The sequence below is a fragment of the Alexandromys fortis genome, unplaced genomic scaffold (assembly GCF_014885135.2).
Source record: "Alexandromys fortis isolate MF-2015 unplaced genomic scaffold, M_Fortis_MF-2015_v1.1 scaffold_87, whole genome shotgun sequence".
Classification (NCBI taxonomy): domain Eukaryota; kingdom Metazoa; phylum Chordata; class Mammalia; order Rodentia; family Cricetidae; genus Alexandromys; species Alexandromys fortis.
In genome coordinates this window covers 3391377-3415638 of record NW_026067971.1, presented here as the reverse complement: position 1 = coordinate 3415638, position 24262 = coordinate 3391377, and the positions used below count along the sequence as shown (strand labels likewise).

The 24262-nt window shown below is 41.4% G+C and overlaps 1 protein-coding gene across 5 annotated transcripts in view; it reads left to right on the top strand.

Moving 5' to 3' along the window:
* Positions 1-24042, top strand: part of Mapk10 (mitogen-activated protein kinase 10) — a 261644-nt gene extending 237602 nt beyond the window's left edge. For 4 of the 5 annotated variants that reach the window (XM_050155828.1, XM_050155829.1, XM_050155827.1 and 1 more), the window contains 3 exons: positions 7207-7270; positions 9192-9269; positions 17361-24042. In XM_050155828.1, the coding sequence (XP_050011785.1) occupies positions 7207-7270; positions 9192-9269; positions 17361-17503 (285 nt within the window). In that variant the 3' untranslated portion in view covers positions 17504-24042. Of the gene's footprint in view, positions 1-7206; positions 7271-9191; positions 9270-17355 lie in introns of all 5 variants that reach the window. The other variant, XM_050155832.1, reaches the window with a different exon arrangement.
* The last annotated feature ends 220 nt before the right edge of the window (positions 24043-24262 follow it).

Genomic DNA, 24262 nt, shown 5'->3' with positions numbered 1-24262 from the left:
CTCTAAATCAGTTGCTGGGTTGTGACTGCTGTTTCAGATGAGCATCCTGAATACCGATGTGAGTTAACTCATCCAAACAGAGTCTTTGCCTCTTCTCGGTCCACCCACCTCCAGCCACAATCCTGCAGCTGCCAGGAATTACTCAGCTCTGTCTCTCAGCTCCTTCATATCCAGGCCACAGGGTACACTAGCTCTTCAGCATCCTTCCTAACAATAAATCAAGCCAAACCAAAGTAGACATCTCGAAGTAAAACTGACTCTGAGTTGTCCTTTCTTGCCCACTGTTCATTCTCTGCTGGACCTGTCTTTCTCTGGAATGGAAAGTGCTTCCAAGGGACATCCCTAGCCATGAGAGCTCTGCAGTGATGCTCTTCCATTCTGTGAGGCCCTAAGGGCATCGCTGCAAATGGCCACTCGCACCCGAGTCCCGCTCAGCGATTGCTCTAGGAACACAGTTGAAGATGCTTAGGAAGAGTTTGTTGGACTGGATAGCAGGTGTATATGTTATTGTTCCCAGCCTACAGACACTGGGCTATTTGAAAATCTAATAAAAGTTTTGCACGTCTACTATGTATGATGGAGTATTTCTTTATTATGAACTGTTAACAGAACTAATTGACATACTTTCACGTGGCATGCTCAGATCATTGTGTGTGGTAAGAACACGTATAATTTCTTTGCTAATCTCAAGAATACATTGCTGTTAGCTGTCGTCACAGTGTCTCCAACTTTCCCCTGTAAAAGGGATTTTATGCTTTGACAGCAAGCTAGATGTTACCGTTTAGCACATTCTTCTCCAGCTTAAAGAACATTTTCCTTCTTGCAAAACATTTATGATAATGATGAACTCCAAAGGTTTTTATTTGTCTAAAGTCTTTTGATCTTTCTTTATTCTTAAAGGCAGTTTTTCAGGCTAGTATATTGATTGCTAGGTCTTTCTTATTTACTGCTTTTATTTTTGAGATTAATATATTCACAACTTTTCTCCCTCCAAACCTACTACATATCCTTTCTTGTTCTCTTTCAAATTTATGGCTTCGTATTTCATTGTTATTGTATGCATATATGTGTATGTATATAAATATATATTCTTAAATATAGATTTGTTTATCTCCCTTCCTTCCTTCCTTCCTTCCTTCCTTCCTTCCTTCCTTCCTTCTTTCCTTCCTTCCTTTTATTCTGCACTTTGAATGTATTTTCCACTTTTATTTTGGACTAAGTTTTCTACTGAGACTCCCTTTTTGTTATTTGTTTATTATTTTTCTTACCAAGTGTAAGATCATCAATCTGTTTTTGAATTTTGATAATATTATTAGAATGTATCTTTGTGCATTGGAATATATCTATCTTTGTATCTTTAATCTTGCTTGGCTTAAAATGATTAAAGACCTTTAGTTTTCCTATAATAACTGGATATTCATACCTTTTCCTGAAATTTGGACAGTTTTATTGTGATTAACTTTTAAGTAACTGTTTTATACCACTGTCTTCTCTTTCTTAAACTTACATGATACAAAACTTTTCTGTTTGGAAACTACCCTATGACTACTTTAAAATTTCTTCATTTCTTTCTTTCCTTTTCCTCATCTCAAGTTTCTTATCTTTGTGTTCACAAATTTTGCTGCTTGAGTCTGCCATAATGGTATCTTTCACATATTACTTTTCAGTTCATATTTATTTTTATTTAATTTTTGCTTATAGTTTCAATCTTTCTATTAAATTTCTAGTTTTTATTTTAGGTATGTTCTTGATTTCATTATCTCTCTCTCTATCTCTCTCTCTATCTCTCTCTCTCTGTGTTTTATTTTCTAAATTCTATTAAGACAATCATTTTGAATTTTTTTTCAGGTGGTTCATATGCCTCATTTCCTTTGTGGATCAGCTAATAAGATTATTGGATTTTTTTTGATGTTGCCATTAAAACTTGTCTTTCATGGTTTTTTGTAGCCATGTATTAAATATCTGTAATTTTGAAGAATTGGTGATATTATTTCAGTATTTGAAGATTTGTTTTGTAGAAGTATATTCTAAAATATGATATTAGCCAGAGAAGGGGCTGAAAACACAGAACTACATATGGCTTAGCACTGCATGGGACATAATGTGTCCATTTTTGTCTGATCAGGAAAAGAAGGTTTAAAAATGTTTTGTTCATCAGAAATTTCAACTCTTCTTAAATTATTAATCTTCTATAAATAGATTACATTTCAAATAAGATATTCCTTAAATGTGTTTGGTAATCTATCCAATTTTGCACTTAAAATACATTTATTGGTTAAAACTTTTCAATAAGATATGAGTTTTTGGCAATAATCAAACTGCCAAACTTAGTAAGGGGAAAACAAAGCAGGCTTCAACTTGGTAGGCTATCATGTACTTTAAGTCACCTCTTGGCTTAATATAGAATGCACACACAAAATCATGGGGCTATAAATATTTTATTACCATGTTTTGAAAGGCAGCAGTAGAGACAAAGATGGATAAGCCTGCTTTGGACAGAGGCTGAAAACACAAACCAACATCTAGATGGCTGCTGTATAGGTCAGAACATAATAGTCACAGAAGAAAATGTCAGATTGTCAAGTGAATGCTGGATATCCTTGTGTCCCAAACTGGATAAAAGGAGCAACTTTGTTCAACTCTTGTTTCTGTTTCCCATCTGCTTTAAGAGTCAGAATAGAAGTATTGATGTTCAAGATATTTTGACAGAAAGCATTTAGGAATCTAAGTATTGATTGCCATGTGATGGTTTCCAGATATAGTTACACATGTGAACTAACAGAACATTGAAATAGAAATTAGAATCACAGGCTAAAACTTGTCTTTAATTAAAATATTTTGCAAGTGTTAAATTATCCAATTTAATATTTCTAGAACTCAAAAGGATTTATTCACTCTGTCTTTTTTGTGGGAAACTTTAAAGTTTATCCATAGCTTTGCTCTAATTACCTCTCTGATCATGAAAAGGAGGGGTTGTTTCTCAGTGTTTCTGTATTTTCATTTGCAAATTGATTCAAGATGGAACCGAACACTCACTAAACTGTCTTCCGTAACTTACGTGAAAGTACCAAAACCAGTATTATTCAGGAGACTAGGATAGGATGGACTGAGACATCACGTTCAGTAGAGAAGCTTTGTTTAAATACGTGGTACACAATGACGTGGAAAGAAAGAGACAATTTCATCTTATAGTGATCAACCAGAGAATGAAAAGGTGGTGACTAAAGAGTTCCCTTCCTTGAGAAGTGATTTCTGCCAGCAAGCACACCACAGAGTGACAGCCGTGTTCCTCAACCCTGGCTGTGTGTGGAGACTTGCATTCTTCCAAGAGCTCAATCTTATATTCTTTTTTTTAAAAAAGGTTTATTTTTATTCGTGTACGTGTATATCTGTGTGTGTATGTGCGTGTGTGTATGTGTGTCATGTATTTGTGGGCGCTCATGGGGGCCAGTGCAGATGTCAGGTGACCTGGAGACAGTTGCAGGTGAATCTGTGTCACCTGATGTGGTGTTGGAAACTGAACTCGAGCCCTTAGCAAGGGCAGCCAAAACTCAAAACCTCTGAGTCAGTCACCTCCCCAATTCTGAAAAGCTGAATAATTAGAAGAAAATGCTGACATGCTTTTTTGTAGAAGCAAAAACTTATAGCTGCAATAGTTTAAGCCTAAGTTATAGAAAAAAAATTGAAATGCAAAATCATTAATCTATCCTTAACTTGTTATGCAATTATCTACCTCAGATCTCTAGCACAGTATCTCCCAACATCCCCATGTATCTTCCAGTCCATCACACTTGGCATTGTGAGGGTAGAAAAGTTTACAAAAAGACAGCGAGCATAAAGTGGGGTTCTTTGGGGCGACTATGGCCACCACATTAACTACATGTCTATGCCCTAATATAAATATAGTTTATTTTAGAATAAACTCCATTGGGTCTGGATAACTCCTTATGTTTGGATTTTAATAAAAATTCTGTCACTAATTAGTCATGTGGCTTCAAGTTATAGATTTGAATATTCATCATAGTTTCTTGAGTCTGATGATTGTTAAGGTGTGTATAAATAGCCTACACAACTACGGCCTCTCAGAAAACAAAGGTGCTTAATTCTAACTAGAACAATGATGGTGATCCTCACTTATTCACCTCTCATAGAGAACTGAGAGTGTAAGACCCGTCTGTGCTCCCCTGCCACACTTCTTTTTCTTCTAGTCATATACGGCATCAATATTGGTATTGAAGATATTTCATTATATTTTCCAACATTTTAGATGCTATCTCAAATTTAATATGTTTTTTTCTGTGCCCTGTAGCAGTTTCTAAGAATGGAAAACTCTCTAACAGTGAGCTCATTGAGTTTGGCAGTCAAATTATTCCATTTTGAAGTCTCATTTTTAAGTACCGTCTGGTACGTGCTCAGCAAGTGTCTTAGTTTCTTGTCTTGTTGATATGGTAAAATATTAACAAATGTTCGACAGAAACCACTTAGCCTTTATTCTGGCTTCTAGCTCAAGGACAGAGTTCATTATGGAGAGAGGCCAAAGCCCAAGGAGCCTGAAGAAGCTTGTCATGTTAGCCTCACCTTCAGGAGCAGGGATCAGTGGACACACGGTGTTGTTCCTTTCTTTCTTCCTTTGCTCCAGGCCAGGACCCCCTGCCCACGGGATGGTCCTACCACCATCAAGGTGGGTCTTTCTCTTCAAGATAATTCCCTAGACATACAAAGAAGCCCATCACCCCAGGTGATCCTAGATCCTGCCAAATTGACAATTAACACTAATTACCACACAATTTAAGATTTTTTATTGAATAAATGAATCCAATAGGTTAGTAAATGGATGATAATATTTACTAACTCATGGTGAAGTGTGATTCTCTAAAATGCCCCGTGTTTCTTTGCCCTTGTTTTTTATTTTTTATTTAGAATTTTACCTACCAAAAGAAACTCCTCCCCATTTACTGAGGTTAAGAAAGAGAATAGCTCACTAATCAAACACCAGACATTCCCTTCACATGTGAAGGCCGGGCTATTACGGAACATCACATGCTAACGACTGCTTCCTAAGCACAAATGTATGAGTGTGTGTGTTATGTATGACTCTACTGTCTTTCCATTACTGCCAAGAACTCCTTTGTACTGGCATTTCGGTGACATGTTTGTGCGAATGCACCCTTCCACTGTAGGCGACATTTGCTTACACTCTTGAGGAAAACCTCAAAGCAAAACAAAAACCCAAACTTATTTAAACAAACAAACAAACAAACAAACAAAAAAACCAGAGGACTCGTATGTTAGGGTGGTAGCCATAAACACAAAGGAGCTTAAAGCATCCCTCTTTGCTCACTGAAAGCAAAAATCATGGACTTAGCACCTCCCTTGCCTTTGTAGTTTGTGGTTAGAGCCTGTGTGCTTCGTGCTTTGGACACCAGGGACATCTGCACGCCGAAGCTCCCAGAAAAGCCTCCCGAAAATAGCTTTGCTGCAGAAAATGACATTTACGAACCTTGGCAGGAACTATCGTTTTAAGTCTTGTTCAGTTTCGAGACGTGGATGGAAAAATCTCCTCTGCAGGGAAGCCAGTCACACAGCATCCCGAGCTCAGTCTTTCATGAGAGCACCGAGAAACCAGCGAAGCTCAGAGTTTCGGGGTTCCAAATGTTTGAGCATGCGTTCTCGCAGGCTTAGTATGCCTCTCACGTTCTCAGGACGGACAGAAGACCGTCTGCCACACCGCAAAATATCTCTTCCGGCCCACGCTCCGCTTCACTTAGTTTAGAACAGTTTCATAAATATTGAAAAAATAGCTCCAGTTTCATCCATTTTTTCTTTCTAGAAAACCAATGTATTCCTTTAGACGTACTTTACCGTTTGAAGGAGAGGGTCCTCCCTAGGTTAGGTCTCATTGCAGCGCTCGATGCTCTAGGCCCTCGACTTTGCAGTCCGTGTTCAGGGTTCTCCTTTGGGTTGGGGGGGCGCAGAGCCAAGGCCTCCTTTGTTTCCCCGTCAGTGTGATTGACCACTGAGTAGCTCTGCTCTGTTGGCCGCATCTGAACAACAAGGGCCACACGGCTCTGGTGGTGGCTTCTGGGCCAATGAATCTTGCACAGAAACAAGAATGCGTGAGAAAATCTTCAAGAAAGTCTTCCTTGTAAGGACACCCTTTTGTCTGTTTGTTTGTTTGAATCCATGCTCTAATAGGTGGGAGTTCCTCTGATTCTGTAACACTTTTGAGTTTCCCAAACACTATTGCCTTTAGCCTACTGGACAAGAACAGATTCTAGGCTGCTTCCTCCCATGATAACAGAAACGCTGTAGCTCCTGCCTGGACTGGTAAGGGCTGGATGACGTTTTTCCTCTTGCTCACCTCCCTCCACCTTATGCTGATGCGCTTGTCCAAGACTCATTTGCCTCTCTGTGCCGTGTCAGAAAGCTGGGGCTTTCTAGTTTATATGGCAGATTTCCCCAAGTCCGCATGTCAGGAACAAGAGGCCAGACAGTTTATATGGAAACCGTCATCCTAGGAAGTGTGTGACTGTGGAAACTGCCTGTCGTACTGACCTCCATACTAGATAAATGGTAGCTGCATCTTGTCAGGCTGAAGTCACCCCAGAGAGCAACCCAGGGACCACTCTAGGGGTTTAGGTGGCCCCCTTTCTATATTTCTATTTTAAGCAAGAAACTTCTTCCTGGAGGGGAATGAGTAGAACCATTTTAACAGAGAGTGCTAGGCAAGGTCTGAAGCATGTTATAATGTTTCAAGAAAAACCAACGGTTAATTTCATTCAAATCTTGCTTTGCAGTGGGAACTTGTGCTATGCTTTACTGAGCAGCATAGGACAGTCTGTAGAATATGTTGAAATTGAAAAAGTCTATCATCTGGGAGAGCAGTACCAGCTGTGTGAGCAGAGAACATTGATTCTGGGTCTTTGCAAGCAAATATGCCGTCCAGCCACTTGTCTCTCTGTAGGGATTAGAGACGAAGGGGCCAGGAAGTGAGATTTTCAGATGTGAGTTGAGCAAGATGTTAGTAAATCTTCCACAAGATTTTGGGGAAAATCGAACTGTTGGGCCTCTCTGATTCCCCAAAACTTATATCAGGGTATGGTCACCACCAAAATCAATGAGTGGCAAGGCGTTGTCCATAAATCATCATGAGAGCACTGTCGTGATTGGATGGTTGTCATAGAAACTGTCTTTCTTGTCCCGCAGCCTCCTCCTCAGATATACGACAAACAGCTGGACGAGCGGGAGCACACCATTGAAGAATGGAAAGGTGAGAGCTGCGCTGTGTCACTACGTACACTTTGCTTCCCTGGAAGTCAGAATACAGAGAGCATCCTGTTAGTCCATACAGAGAAAGTCCCTGCACCTTCCTCTTGCACAGCACTTGCTTGAGAAGTGATGTTGCGTTGTCTGTAACTGGGCCAGTGCTGGAGCTCCACCCGTGTCTGCCCAGTATATACTGTGTCTGAGTTTAGTCTCATAAATGAATGAAAAAGAAAATACTTTGAAATTACCTAAAGTTTATCTCTTTCATGTTAATAGAAAAATTCTATTTTATGTAGACTAAAAAGAACCTAATCATGTACACATTTGCAAAATAGTATTGATTGCCAAAGTGTTTGTCATGAGGTCAAACTTCATTTACTATTTAAAAATTAAGCTCCTATGTTTGTATATTAAATTTAAATTAAGTTTGGTAGCTCGAGTGATGGATCAGTGGAGAGACTGCTAATCCTGAAAATCCTCATTTAATCTCTGGACCACACGAGGAAGGAGAGAACTAACTTCCATAAGTTCTTCTCTGACTGTCTCCCAAATACACAAAACATAATCTAAAAATAAGTTTGAAATGTACTTCAAGTTTTAAAAACTAAATAAAGTTAATACATAAATTATTTTACAAAATTTACCAGCTTTGAGAGTTTAAGTAGAATATATGTGAACCCAGGAGGCTCATTTTTCACCTAAATAAAAGCAAATCAGTGAGTCTATCATTCCATTTTTTCAGTGAAACTTCTCCAAATGCATGCTTTAGCTTCAAACTTATCCTGAGAGAGACACAAAAGAGAAAAAAAGAGTTAGACCTACAAAGAACTGTTAAACTAATTTAATCACCCACAGAGAAGAATAAATTTAAGGAATCTGAATGCAGATGGTGTCTCATGGTCAAAATAAAATGAGCAGGAACAAAAGAGAAAGGAAATTTTGAGCAACTTTTAAAGAACTCATCGTACAAGCTGGGAAAAGGAAAATACCAGACGGAGGACACAAGGAGAAACCAATGTTAGAAAGAGGCAGAGGGTCTTAGGAAGAGATGCCACTGGTCACAGGACCGTGTTGATGAGCATGGGAAACAAGCCCATGAGTGGCACCAGGGAGAAACTGAGGGCAGATGGTGGGTACAGAAGGGTGGCAGCATTGGGGCTTACTAGGTAGCCAGAGAGAAGATGTAGCCAAGGCGAGCAGGGCGCATGCTAAACTAGAGGAAAATGTACCTGTGGAGGATGGTGGTGCATAAACCATTGCAGGAAAGGCGTAGTGGCCTGAATGATTTTCAGCTAAGTCTGGCAACAGAAAGAACTAGAGCTCTCAAGGCTAAGACAAGAAATTGGCTGCCAGTCTGGGGATGAACAAGATGGTTTTTTAATTCTTAGGTTTCTGTTGTGCTTGGGTTTACAAGTCCAAGGTGTAAGTCTGGAAGGAAGATAGTATTAGAAACGGAAGCTGTAGGGATTGATTATGATGTAAAGCTCATAGGATTTGCACGGAAGAAGTTACTATAAAAGGAAACAAGAGCATCCCAAAGTGAAGGCACTGGCTGGGAACACAGTCCAGGGGAGGGTAATTTCCTAGCACACACAAGGCCTTGGGTATGAACCCCAGTCCTGCAAAAGCCACTCAAGAAACAAGCCTGCAACGTTATTTAAATCATTGTACTCAGGAGCCATCGCGATCAGTTCAGAAAACAGTAATGTATTTATTTGCTTATCTGCTGTATCAAGGACCTGCTTTTGCTAAGCTTCGTGCTCAGTGCAAGGAATTATAGAAATGGAAGATTGAACGTCCCCAGTGATTTAATAATCTATTCAATGCCACAGAAATGTTAATTGTCTTTAGTCAGTGCATCTGTTTATAGATTAAGGAAGTCTTTGCTTTTCTGTTAGAATAACTCAGACAACTGTTTCTTACAGAACTTATCTACAAGGAAGTAATGAACTCAGAAGAAAAGACTAAAAACGGCGTGGTAAAAGGACAGCCCTCCCCTTCAGGTACTCGCTCTCTGTGAATGACCACAAACCCAGTACTGTGTGTTTTCCTGGCCTATGAGGGCAAGTCACAGACAAAACTGCTTACAGAGTCTGGGAACAGTGATGTCACATGACAGACTATGCCCTATGTTGCATTTATCTTTCTCTTTTCAAACCATACGCTCATTCTGGGAATTCTAATTATAATAACCAAGCATGCTGTTTTTTTTTTTAAATAACACTTTTATTTTTGAGATTATAGTATAATTACAGTATTTCTCCCTTCCTTTGCCTCCCTCCAAGCCTCCCTGCTCTCTTTCAAATTCATGGCCTCTATTTCATTGTTATTGCATGCTTATATGTATACGTACATGTATGGGGTATGTTGTATATATACACAGTCCCAAACCATACACAGCTCGGTCTATATCATGTAACTTTTATGTACATGTTCAGGGCTGACCATCTGGTATTGAATGCCCAATTGGTGTGCTCTTCACTGGGGAAGACTCTTTCTCCCACTCAGCAAATGTTCTATATTCCTGGCATCTCCAGTTTCCCAGGGTCTCTATTTCAGCCCAGGCTTCACCTGCACAACTTCATGTATTACCTCTTCGTGCTGTGTATCACCCTACCTCTCTGGCCTTTTTTAAAAATATTAATGGAAACCATTATGATGCCTTAATTCCTGAATTCTACATACCTAAAATATTAGCACCCTCAGGATGATACTATGGTCTGGTGACATCTGGAACACATCTGGGACTCTGTGGACCTACCGAGCATTTCTGATTTCTGGAAAGACACTTCCCTGGTTGGCCCTGTGTGAGCTTAGCACCAGACGTACCCTTTCTCCAGGGAAAACCATCAAGTGAATTTACAATTCTATAGAGCATTGGTTCTCAATTTTCCTAATGCTGTGACCCTTTAATACAGTTCCTCAGGCTGTGACCCCCAATCGTGAATTGTCTTCATGGCTACATCATAACTACAATTTTGCTAATGTTAGAAATTGTGATGCAAGTTTCTGTGTTTTCTGATGGTTTTAGATGACCCCTATGAAAATGTCATTTGACCCTAAGGTGGTCTCGACCCACAGATTGAGAACCAGTGCTCTAGCTCCTGGGCTACATGGGGGTCTGACCATTTTCTGCATTTCTCAAGCAAATTCAAAGTCTTTGGCTCCCTTTCACTGTGTTTGTTTTTAAAAACTATTTACAAGTTTCAGCTCACTTCTTTTCTGGCCAGACTACACATAGTTAAAATATTCCTGTTCCACTATTTCCCCCTGATTATCACTTTAAGGTTAAGCATCCAGCAAGAGCCATGCCACAGCCTGAAGGCCAGCTTATCTTGGCATTAGGATAGCTAAATTAATTAATTACTTTTCAGTGATCATTCATAGTCTCAGGACACAGACAAAATTATAGACAAATTATTTGTGAGACCATGACTCCAATGGCCCCAGGTCAAAATTCTGACAGAGCCCCTGTGCCATAAGAAAGCAGATTTATTTCCAGCATTTCTGTCAACATCCCATCTTCCCTGCTTACAATGCTCTTTGTGTTCTTCAGACTGGGTCTCCAGACACTTAAAATGCCTCTGGTCAACCAGTTCCACTCGCCTAACCACACAGTCAGGTTCCTGACTGGGGAGCAGAGAACGGGGTACCCAGAAGCTGGGGAGCAGAGAAAGGAGCACGCACTCATCTCAGAGTGTTCAGTCCAGCATGAGGATCCATGCCACAGCGGCTGGGAACAAAGCATGGGATACCAAGCAGTTGTGGAGCAGGGAACAGGGTGCCCAGCAGCTGGGGAAGCAGAGAACGGGGTGCCCAGCAGCCAGGGAGCAGAGAACAGGAGTGATAACTCACCATCTCAATGTTCTGTTCAGCATGAGGACCCACATCACAGCAGCTGGGGAGCCGAGAAAAGGGGTGCCCACACTCTCTGCTCTCCTCTGCTTTCCCTTTTATTCTTTCCTAAGTCCCAGTCCATGAGACGGAAATACTTATATTCTGGGTATCCTCCTTATGCATACAGTCCTGACAAACAAACCAACAACAATCAAAACACCCTTACAGTTAGCTACACCAAGAGGTGTACCTCAGCATCCAGGTTAGTCTAAATCCATCCAATTTCTCTGTAAAGATTGTCCCTCTTTATTGGTGAAGAGATAAAGGCCACGGTCACAGTCCCCTTCTGCCCCTCCTTAGTTGCTCTGGGACTGGGCTGACAGAATCTGCAGAAGCTGTTTCTTGGACACATGCTCTGTTGGCTGCTTAGGGAAGAACTCACAGGCAGAATCTAACAGGCTTGAGGTAGAAAGGATCCTGTAGAGTTGCAATCACTGTGACACGTTTCCACATGGTCAATAAGAGGGTAGAGCGGCCGTATGTGGCGAGGGAGAAGCTCACATCTCAGGCTGGGTGGACATGGGTTTGCAGAACTGGTTTCAGTCATCTTTGCTTCAACTTATTTTTTTTCCCACACCACCCTGTCCAAGGAGAGCTTTCATGATTTCCCCAGATAAGAGCTTCCTGCCTTTTCTACTAAATCTTGTGTTGCAAACATGCACACTTTTCTTATTATCTTTTATTAATTAAGAGTTCATTGAGACAACTGTATTGAGAAATTGTGACCATACAGGGTCTAAGTGCTCTATCTCAGTAAATATTTATTATGTGTAAAATTGGCATTTAGTTCTCTCTCTCTCTCTCTCTCTCTCTCTCTCTCTCTCTCTCTTTCTGTGTGTGTGTCCACACGCACACACACACACACACACACACTTCGAAGACAGAACTCAAGACAGGATTGTTGAGTTAATGGCGTACACAATTAAGTCTGTTCTTACACCACAATTATACGTATTTATATGCCCTGTTAATCTTCTGAAAATGGGTGAGCTGAGTTACTAATGTAGGCAGTAGTAATTAGGACATTTTCCCCATTTTTCAGATAAGGCTTTCTGGTTTTAAAGGTGATAGTTTGGCTCATTTGTTTTGGAAAATGTACTTCCATAAACCTTCATGTGGGCCTGAGTAGTATAGTGTCTGAGTAGTTATTTTTAAAGAAAACCATTAAGTTAACCTTGTGAGAAAGTTAAGACCCTTTTAACCATTCCAACTACCTGAACCAATCAAGAATTGCCCAATTTTACATGTTCTCTATCGTTAGCAAGCTATTTATAGCTCAAATAGCCATATTAGACATTATACCGAAAAATTTTAGAGTAAAAATATTTTGTTAATTATATGCATTCTATCTTACATGACACATTCATGTATAATCTATTTGTGTGTGTCACGTGGAGACTGGATAGCAGCTGGAGCTGCTTCTACCAGCTTGTGTGAATTTATTGATCTCAGATTGGCAGCTTGAAGCTAACCAGGGAAGATTTACAGCATGGAAGCTTGCAGAACCCACAAATCATAGTGGTTCCCCCTAGAGGGCAAACTGTTGATTTTTTATCTGTATGTCACTGCATGTGTGTATTTACTGCGCATGCATGTGTACCTGCACGTGCAGACATGTACATGTGTGTTCATAGCATTTTGCTTTGTAAGAAGCCAGGATGAAATAGTTTTATCATATAGTTTCACTTTGATAAATAATCATCTTTGAAAACACAAGGAATCTTATATAAGGAATAAGTTAATGTCCCTCTTCAGGAACAAAGTAGTTCAAATCATATAGTGGTGATTTTAAAATGTAGCTAGGAAGTTAAGTGCACACTCAAAAAATAATTTATAGGTCTGAAATTTATTGACGGATTCATCATATATCAATAAAAATTCATCTAAACTTCAGATATATCCCTAAATAATTGTACCCCCTTCTGCTATCTGATTTTCCCTACAGAGCTATCTGCCTTCAGTAGTGGCACCATTTGCTTCCTGAATTGATTTGTAATGCCTGCCAAGGGAAAGCAGGAGCAGGCATCCATTTTTCTCTGGAAGCAGATGTTACACACTGCTAGCACTGTAACACATGCAGGAGGTTGTGTGCACCGGCGTCCCTCTTCCTCCTGAAAAGTGACCTGCCCTAAGCAGGTAACTGACTCGCAAAGAGGGAAGGATGCTTTGTCAGAACAGGCAGAGGTTTTTCAGTAGCTCGTCAAAGACGAAGCTTCCCAGGTGTTCTGAGTGTTCAGTCCTTACTTCTCAGGTGCTCAGTCTTCTCCATCCTGGGAGCACATCCCCCCCTCCCCAACTCCCGTCAGGCAGTGGTCAGACTACTAAGATTGATTGATTAAGGAAAAAAATTCAAGCTCAAATAACCTGAGGTTCAAGATCTTGCAGCTACCGGAGAACCTGTCCCTCAATAATTATTTTTTCCCTTTAGTTCTTCCTCTTTGTATTTACGTTTTCATTTGTGATTGGGAAGATGTTATCAAGAAAATAATTCCCATTTTAAAAGCAGCGACCAGTGAATAGATAACTTCGGGCCAAAAAATTTCCATTAATTATTTTATTCCATGAAATCATTTTTCCAATTAAAGCTGCAAGTAGCTAATAATCCTGATTTGTAACACTATTAATATTTTTGATTCATTTAAGCCCCATTTCATTGAGAAATTATAATACTGCACTGATGACAATTTAAAAATTGTATCTCTCTTCTGAGTCCTCTTGAGTGCTGCAGGAGAAGGGGGTGTTTGTCATGTGCTGGGATGTGCCCGAAAGAAGGACACTGTAAACAGATATGATATAGCTCAATCTGTTTAAGAGAGTTTCATAAACTCCTTGGTAATAAATTAACGTGAGCCAAAGTCCATGTTCTTATTCCTTTTACTTACTTGAGTTTGGTTTTATGCCTTACAAAGTCCATTTATTGGCTACTTGTAAACATCTCATAGCCAGAGGGTCTGGTGTCCAGCCAGGAGACGCTCACTGTAGCTCAGTAGAGGACACACACAAAGGCAAACTCATTCATCTCACTGGAATGGGGTCATTAGTGACCAGCATCCATCTCTAAGAAAGGTGATTAGTGACATTTATTAATATGGCATACATATGTAACTAATCTCAAGGAACCAAGGTGATACAAAGGCAGGTACAAAGGGATGCTGAGGATTGGCTTTAAGACTTACTAAGATCCTGCACCAGGGTACCACTGGCTAGTCCACATCCTGCTTTCTTCATCACTTAATCTGCTTAATTTCCAGCCCACTAGTATTGAGGTTTTTATACAAAGAAATTAGATGTGTTTCTGTACACTAGCCATGAACAGACAACAAATCAGTTTAAACTATCGCCATGAAGAAAAAAACTTGTAGCTATAACTTCAGTAAATGAAGTGCAAACTTTGTACTTGGGAAACTATGAATATTGAAAGAGTTAAGGTGACCTAAGTAGATGAAAGGCTCTCGGTCACTCTCTACTTTCTTGGATGGGTAAGGCTGGTCTTCCCCGGGGTGGTTTATTGGACAGTCAGTTAAAAAAAATCAGTGGGTTTTTTTTTTCCAGAAATTTCAAAAGTTATCTTAAGATTCAAACGGAATAGCCTAAATAATCCTGAGAGAATACAGTTGGAAAATTCGCATTTTTCTGATTTGCATTCTATTTGAGGAAGCTGCCCGTAGGAGAGTAGACTGCCATGCTCACTTTCAGAAACAGTTTTGTGCTTCCTCAAATAGAATCAAGTCAATAGAACTCACAGAGAGTCACTCAGTACCCAAGGACTATGAAAACACAGCCATACCAAGTGTCCATATGAACGTTCATGACAGCATTGGGGCAGCATGATTCATAATGCAGTATTTAGCAAATGCACATCAACCAGGAAGTGAGTAAGCAGAATGTGATGTGTGGGGTGATGGCTGTTATTCCACTATAAAGGTACGGAATGCTGGCATGCCATTTAAGCTTCCTCTCTGAAGATGTATTTTGCTTTAAGCAGTTTGGGATAGAAGCCAGTAATGTTCACACTGTATGCTTCCGTGTATGTGAAGTGTTCAGAATGCACAAAACCACGGAGGACAAAAGCTGCTGAGTCCTGCAGGGACAGTTCAGCCTGTGACGATCTCCGTTCTACCTCCCAAGCCCCCGGGAAAAGCTGGACACTGGGGTACATGCTTGTGAACCCATTCCTGGAGAGGTAGAGGAAGGAGAATCTTTAGGACCTGCTGGCCTGCTGGTCAGGCCTACTTAGTGAGCTCCAGGCCAACGAGAGACTCTGCCTCAAAAAGCAAGAGGTGGACAGTGCCTGGGGCATGACACCTGAAGTTGTTCAGTGGCTTTCATGTGTACATGCAAACATGTATGTACACACATTCACAAGTGTATTTTCTCACACAGGGGTGCACCTGGGAGGCAGAGGCAGGTGGATCTCTCTGTGAGTTTGAGGTTAGCCTGGTCTAAAGATCTAGTTCCAGGACAGGGCAAAAAAATCTTGCCTGAAAAACAAAATAACTAACTAACTAAATAAATAAATTTAGTCATTAACTTGGGCACTGGTGCACACTGAGGTTTCTTTAATGTATTCCTCATAGTTTATAGAAGCATTTTACAATAATCAAATAAAGCTGTAAGTGTATGCAAGTATAAGAAGTTGTGTGGAGTTAAATGTTTGAAATGCCCTCTAGTTACTTTTCCATTTTTATGGCATTTTCCCATAAAATATCTGCTGTTGGAGCACATCCTTGAAACGCTTCCTCCTCTTGAGTTTGTCCTGCTTTCCAAGTCTGTGTGACAATTCATTTGTCCCTCACGTTAGCTATAGTCTTACCGCACAGATCCTTCACACGATTGCTTCTCCAGTGTGACATTTCAGTGGGAAGTTTTCCTTCTTACAGGTTGGTTAAGCTACAGGTTTGAACAGCAACCTCTTCTACAAAGCACACAAAGCACACACTTCATTAACACACCACCTAGGCATCAAGAACATAGAAATGGGGAAGTCAGGAAACTGGCTGTTTTCAGGTTTCTGTGGTTTAATTTTGCTTTCTGGTGCCTTTGGCTCATCTTTGCTTCGCCGTTCTAAGTGCCTTCCCAGAGTTCCAGAGTCTCATAGCCAGATAAAAATGTTTTCAAATGAATAACCCAATATTTGCAGACCCCAAGCGAGCCAGTCTGTTGAAGGAAACCCGAACTTAAAGGTGCACACTGCCTTAGTTTTCGGTTTTCTCTTTATTGACTTCTCTCAAAAGGTTTGGCTTTTATACATGGCTTTACCTTTTGGTATTATATTTAATGATTAACTAATTAATGCTCTGTTTTATATACTTTCATTTTCCTAGAGCTGTAGTCATTAAAAAATACCCAGGTCACTGGGCTTCGCCTTCACCTGTTTCTGGGCTAAGACCATTGCTTGTGTTTCTTTTTCTTCTTCATGAGGAACATCGGGATCAGGCTGCTCCATTAAAAGACTTGATGCTTCTCTCATCTGCATAACTTAGTGACTTTCTGTCCCTGGATGCCTACAGTCTCTGTGGTCCTAATTAAGGATGCAAATGCCTTGGCTTTAAGCAAGCTCTGTTACTTGACAGCGCTGTGGAATTTAGGGTTGGGACAGAGCGACTGGTGATTCCTAACTTGGAGTGGAATTTGATAACCATTAGCCTGTGGATAAATGTGGTCTGTGATGGGGATTCTGAGTTGTTCGGTCTGATTTTCACCACCTAACTCAGTTTTCAGTTTCCGGTGTCAGTACTGTTGTAGTTTAGAAAAAGCAGCGGGAGAAAGACCTGCCATGCGACAGAGCTCAGGTGGAGGGATTTGTTTTTAATTGGGGAAAGTGAATGGGAAAAGGAGAGGGGAGATGAGACTGGCCTCTGGGGACAGGAGAGAGAGAGAGAGAGAGAGAGAGAGAGAGAGAGAGAGAGAGAGAGAGAGAGAGAGAGAGAGAGAGAGAGAAGAGAGAGATGGGAGGTGGGCAGGGCCTTAAAAGTTTAACAACTAAATGTGTTCAGGTGGTGCTCTTAGTGGCTACAGCTGAGGACATATACCCACGGTCAGGCCAGTATAGATAAATGCTGGAATACTAACAAGTTACGTGAGGGCTCCCGGCATAGAGATGTCTTCTTGTCTGCTCCCATCCCTGTGCTCTGACTAGCACTTACAAGGGTCTAGTTCCAGATTTAGTCATGTTGGTCTTCATTTTCTCAGCACAGGTGCAGCAGTGAACAGCAGTGAGAGTCTCCCTCCATCCTCGTCTGTCAACGACATCTCCTCCATGTCCACCGACCAGACCCTCGCATCCGACACTGACAGCAGCCTGGAAGCCTCGGCAGGACCGCTGGGTTGTTGCAGGTGACTAGCCGCCTGCCTGCGAAACCCAGCGTTCTTCAGGAGATGACGGGATAGAACACAGCACACATGCACACACACACACACACACATGGTTCGCACACACATATGCATACACAAAGACACTCTCACACACGCACAGACGCACACACGCAATGTCAAGAAAATAGCAAGAGAGAGATCCAACCTGGAATTAGGATAAATCTTTCTGCCTGCTTCTCCAAAGTTCTGTATCACAGCTAAGCCGAAATGTATACTTAACTTCTAGTAGCTCTCGCTTCGGTCTCCTTCCAACAGTGCTTACTACACAGAACAAACCAGACACAATTAGAGAAGTCTTTCCCCAAAGTGTAACTTAAGTGGCTGCAGAACCAGCAACCCGTAACTGCCCTTCAAATGGCATGACAAGGTGTGCAGTGGCCCCATCCAGCATGTGTGTGTCTCTATCTTGCATCTACCTGCTCCTCTCGGCCTAGTCAGATGGGTGTAGATACAGATCTGCATGTGTCTGTATTCATACGGCACTTCTTAGAGATGCTCCTGTCAGTGTCCTCAGGGCTCCTACCAAGACACCGTGCACTGGGGTACCACCTGGTCCATTCCATGTGATCTATTACTCCGACATCAATCCATCTGTAATATATTGCCAGTATATAAGCTGTTTAGTTTGTTAATTGATTAAGCTGTATGTCTTATAAGAAAATATGTAAAGGGGGAGGGACATGGGAGAGTGAACTCAGACCCTTCAAGATGTAGCTTCCGAATCTGAACCGATTAAATGGCACCTGTATACCAATTTGTAGAAAGAACATATGTGACGCTTACGTACAGTGTGGGGGGAGGGAGGGAGCAGTAGCTTCCAGATGTCAACGAGCTTGGCCTTCAGGAGGACTGTGTGAGTCAAGGTTACAGTCTCTGGCGATGGATAAATAGCAGGGACTTGAGCACAGGCTAGACCATGCTCTGTATTGCTGCAGTATAGACTGTGGGTGAAAGGGAATTGCTGCCCAGATACTGGGAGACACCAAAAACCCATGTTTTAAAGATTAGACACCATTTGTCATTTTAAAATGATGTCAAAAGATAAAGCTTCTGGAGAAAGGGGAAGGCAGAGAGGCGGCATCATTGTGCACACACCCAATGGTAAAAGCCTTTGCCTGAAACGGTGGAATTCCCTCCGTGTGATATCCTTCAGAGAGGATAGCCCTGCCTAGACTAATTCGAGATTGTGGGGAATGTTTTCCATGTGCGGGCTGCTTCCCAGAGTCATCCCTGCCAATATTTTTGTTTTCTTTCCTGGACTAGACTAGAATAAAACAAAATGGGATCCCCAAAGCCAGGGTGGTCTTCAGGACGGCATCTCTAAGTATCTACATGGAAATGATTGTCCCTCTGAGGGGTTGTCCCTCATGGGGGCTTTTCAGACTCCTTGATATGACTGGTGTTTCATACTTACTGACTTATTTTCATAGATATGTGTAATTTGAGAAGGGCTGAAACCTGACTTTTGTATTGCTGTAGATCTATGAGAGCAATAATTCTGTGCCAACGCAGCTCCTACTAGCTAGCATTAGAAAAGACTTTGTCTTACAGTCATGAAACATTAACGTGTTTAGCAAAATCATCTGACCTTAGCTGAAATTCATGGAAGATCCCACCTGAGCACTCTTGGAGGCGCTACCAACCATCGTGGTTATATACCGGGCAATGCCGGTGCGGTTTCTGAGCAATAACAGGCACCAGGCCCCGCTTCCCTCTTCCTTCCCCAAGTGAAGCATCCACCACAGCTCTTTGCACTCTGGCCATTTTGGTGCTAACCCCTGTGGTGATATTTCACCCGGAGAGGAAGTGAAACGTGCGAGGAGGTGAATGTGACTGGCCTGGCCAAAGGGAAAACCCCCAAGTATACAGAGTAAACAGCAGCGTTGGAGCTCTGCAAACTGCCTTAAATACAACACCAGGGAAGCCCTTATCCTCTCAAGCAATAGAATCAGTTAGGAACTCACTTGCCCAAACACTGCACACGTGTGCACACCACATTGTAGGGCTGCTCTTCCTGGGACTGCTTCTCCAGCACGTTTCTTTGCAAGATGTGGTACTGAAAAGGAGGGTGGAGGGAGGGAACTAGCTGTCTTGAGAGCTCACTTGCAGCTCATCCCCTGCTGCAAGTATCTCAGTCTCTGTCCTTTCCCCATGCTTTTTAGTGAATGTTGATGATCTTTATAAATGCCGATGAATTTTTACAACGTCTTTCATTTTCCCCTCTGCCATCTTTTGTCCTTTTTAAAACTGTATCTGTATCCCTATTCTGCTCACCATTCTCTGAATTTTGCATTTACGCCTGTGATATGCACCCCTCCAGTCTGTATGACACCAGATTAATGTAAAGAAGGGACAGTGGGCTTGGAAGAAGCAAGTCTCGAAGGGCATTCCATGGGGCACAAGATGGCATAACGGACTGGCAGGGTTCCCAGCAGAAGGGCAGGAGAGGCGGAGGAAAGCAGGCACAACAGATCGCCTCCCAGCTCCTCTGGCTGGCCTGGGTGCTCCTGTCTGTCTGTTGGTGTATGGCCTTGTCCGGCTGAGGACCCTTATGCAGAGATTCCCCCACGGAGAAGAAAAGACAAAACAAGTCCCTTGGGTTTTCAAAAGCCCATCCAAGTGGAGATGGGGACCGGGATCCTGGATTCCGTGCAGGATTGGTTTTAGCGGATGGAAGGAGAGATGGAAGGCGGAACAACAAAACAGGCCACCGTGTTGGAAGTTTTCCCTTCACCGTCGGACCCCCTGTTATTCTCGCTCTTTGGCCTGGTTACACTCTGAGAAATTTCGCAGTGTGCATTGTGCTCTTCACTGGGTATTCTGAGGGGGAAAAAAATTAAGCAACTGGAAAACCAAATATTTATTTGATGTGGCCACCTATTACTCCCGAGGGTGTTCTTATTTGGGGGGCAGGAAACTGTTTAAGGAGACCTGGACTGTATCTGGGGGAGAACTGAAGGAGCTATGAGTGTTCGCATCAAAACAGGAAGTTGGCATTCTAAGGACTGGAGCATCTGTGCTTCCATGGTCAGCTGAGTAGACAGTGGTCCCTGCTGTGTTCCGTGGCATTCTGTAGAAAGGACAGGTGTGTACCCCTGAACTGGAAGAACTGGATTGCTACCATGTTCTCAATTTCTTGGCTACTTTAGGGTGTATTTGGTGGGTGAGTGTACTCGTTTTTCCAATGGGATACATTATAGCACAATTGTTTCTTGTTCAATAAAGATTGAAAACAGTCCCTCATCCCTCAAACTCCAGTGTTAGAACTGCCTAGGTCCGTGTCCTGCCACTGTGCCAGGATTTGGCCAAGCCCCGTCGTTGGAGGAGACTTATTCGATTGATGGCTTCACACAGTCTGCTATCCCTATCAGAACAAGTATTGTCTAAAGACACTGACAACAACTGGCCAGAAAGTGAGAAACTTGTTCATAGATCACAGAACAAATGGAAGGCATGAAAATACATAAATCCATTCATGATCTGTAAGTGAAAATGAATAAATATAATTTTAGAGCTCTTAAATATTTATTGTATAGTCCAGGTTATACAGAATCTATTTGTTTCATTTTCTTAGCAAGTAAGAATCTGTGCCTGGAAGAAATCCACTGGTTTTGCTGAAAGAGATAACATCTGTGGTTCAGAGACAGGAGGGAAAATGTTTGGGGGAATTCTGATCCCCGCTTCTCTGGGTTTAAAGCAAAACCGCTCCCAGTACGGCAGTGCTCCCACCCTCACAGACACACACACACACACACACACACACACACGTTTTAAATACAAGAGACCAACATTTTCTACACTTATTGTTGGATAAGGCCATCTTATTTGAAAGAAAGACTAAAGAACCTAAAAATTTATAATGTAAATAACAAAACCAGTTATTTTCCTTGTGATTAAATATCAATTCTATTTCTTTGGGCGCCCAAACATGTCTTTAACTGTTAGTTCACTTCAACCCATTGCTTTTGTCAAAACACAGTGAAAGGCTTCTTTTACATGTGAACCCCTGTTTATTTAATTTTTGATCAGTGGGACCAATGGCCAGTATATCCCAGCAGGAGCAAACTTCCTAGCCTGTGTATGCCATCACTGGTCCACCTTGCCATGTCCACCTTGCAGTGCCACCTGCCTTGCCTCTGCCTGTTGTTCTGCATGATTGGACTCCAAAACCACACCCGATGAAGAGAGTTGTCCTAGATCAGTGTTTTTGAAATGTATCTAGAGCGCACATGCACATAACATACTTATATATTCTCATGTGGTTCTTTGTCAACCTGGAAGCCAAAACCATGTATGTCTGATTTCTTTGCATAGTCTCAGAGGTGAGACCTCTTGTCAGTCACATGCTAGATACACTGTGCTCTCAATGGTATCTAATATGGATCAAAACCAATCAGTCCATTCCTGTGTTCTTTCTCGTGTTCTTTCAGTTCCATTTTTTTCTCTTATTCTAAATGTGTCTGTTGGGAAGAGCATGAGTTGGAGAACTTTGGCATCTATTGACTTCCCAGGTGGAATCACGTCAACACATTGTGATTTGTATGTCTTATGGAAGTTCGTGTCCCTTCTCATAAAGCCAATTGAAACCTTGACTCTGTTGGACTTTCCTTTTGGCAATGCGTGTTGCTCGCTCTGCTCTGTTTTCCCACACTGCCAGAGCTATCAAGGGCTTCCAAGATTTCCTTCTGACCCCTCTGAAAGAAACTTGAGGCATGGTCAGGTTGTACCACAGAGTAGATAAGAAGGAAGAAATGGTCTTCTTCTCGGCCTAGAGAAAGCAGGTCAAGTGGCGTGTTTGTGCTTGAGATTCATTCATTCCAGAAAGGCCTCTGCTCCCATGGGCAGACACTGGTGTTGTGGCCACAGTTCAGGAATAGCCAATAGGATAACAATGAACAAAACATTGGTAAGCAGATCAAGGTTACATATTTTTCAGATTAATCAACAAATGATCCAATTGTAACTTTGTCTAAGAGATTAATTTTGTCTACACCATTATCTGACACGTCTTACTGAATTTAAGGATGTGAATGACAGCTTGGTGGAGTTCACCGAACCTGTCACGCTCCCCTGGCAATGTCTGAACGGTATTGAGGAGCGGCCTGCATATTTCTGTGAACAATACATTTTGCTTGTTCAATTAATAAAGAGCTCGAAAGGCAGACATTCCCATTATTATTTTTTCTTTTATTTAGAGAAAATGGAAATGAAAAGCTGTTTATTGCCTTTGCAATGACCCTTATTCTATTTTCTAATTATTTTAATTTCTTCTTTTTTTTATTAATTTTATTTGAGAGGGAGATGCATAGAGGTTTCTTCCTGAGTAGGCCAAATGATCCTGGTACATGCAATCCCCCTGCCTCAGATTCCAAGCTTGTTCAACTATGCTTGACTGCCTATTCTGACTTCAACCCACAACTCCTTACTTTTTTTTTTCATTGAAAGTGACCAAACATACAAATCTATAAATACACATAAGAGTAAAAAGGGAAAATTCATTCTTCATGACAGTTTCCCAAAGAGAGCAAATCGTTTGTCTGAAAACATTACCCTATATTTGATCGTTATGATAAAGTTTGCAGTGAGGCAAGGTGAAGGTTATTGAGCAGTGTTTTCGTGGAGAGACTAATGAAAAACCCAGTGTAGAGGGATGAATCGGCTTGCTCAATAATGATTGTAAAGAAGGTAAAGGATGTTTGCCTTACCAACCAGCTCAGAACTCATTGCTGTGATTTATACATGTAGCACTCCCTCCCAGGTTCCCCCCAATAATGTTTGAAAGGCAATGCCTGGAAGAAGCGTCCAAACAGTGGTACACAGGATGTCCCGTGTCTCAGGTCTATTCAGGCCTGGCACCTCTGCACGGTTCTTCCCTTTCCGTTCCAGATGGGGGTCCGTAGGCTCAGCGTCTAAAGCCACTGCAATGAAGTACAGGAGTTTATACGTCTCAAACACAGGAAAGATAGGGTGCAGACAAACAAGAATCAACCCTTCTGTCGAATGTTTCTTTTTAAAAAGGTATTCTATCGGTGTGTAAAACTCGAGAATAAATAAGTCTAGACTGCTAAATAGAGGATTTGAGTTTGCTCAGTAGAGTGGTGAGTTCTGGTATTGTCCTCCAGTCCACCTTGCTCAAAGTCTTTTTGCTCAAACAATAGTCCATATTGTTCGCCTTTCAATAACATATATTCAGTGTCTTTGTGTTACACACCCTCTGTAATCTGCTTAGAAGACTGGGTCTTTCATTATGTGGTTTTCACTACAAATGCTAAAGTCCATGTTCGTGCAAGCATTGTCTACAAACAAATACGCAGAAAATAAAGTTCTACAATGCTAATAGCATTTCACACAGTTGAAGGAACTAATGATTTGAAGGAAGACACTTGGAGGCAGTCACATGTTCCTTAATGGGTTGGTAACTTGAATTGGCATAAATTAATCTCTGAGAAGGTTATTTTGAATTTCTAGTTTAATTTCTGGGCTACATTCTAAAGTATTTCATCAGTCCATGCCTAACACATTTATTGAGTGGTTCGGGTAGAAGACAAATGTATTATGATTTTTATCCTCAAAAATGCAGTCAATAAACCAATGTCTAAAAATAAATGGTCAATGCAGAATACCTTACTTATTTATCTTCTTTTAAAACAACAATGCATTTAAATTAGAGGTGCATCCTAAATGAGCCCATGTTTATTATTGGCATAAGGAAGAAATCTTTCTT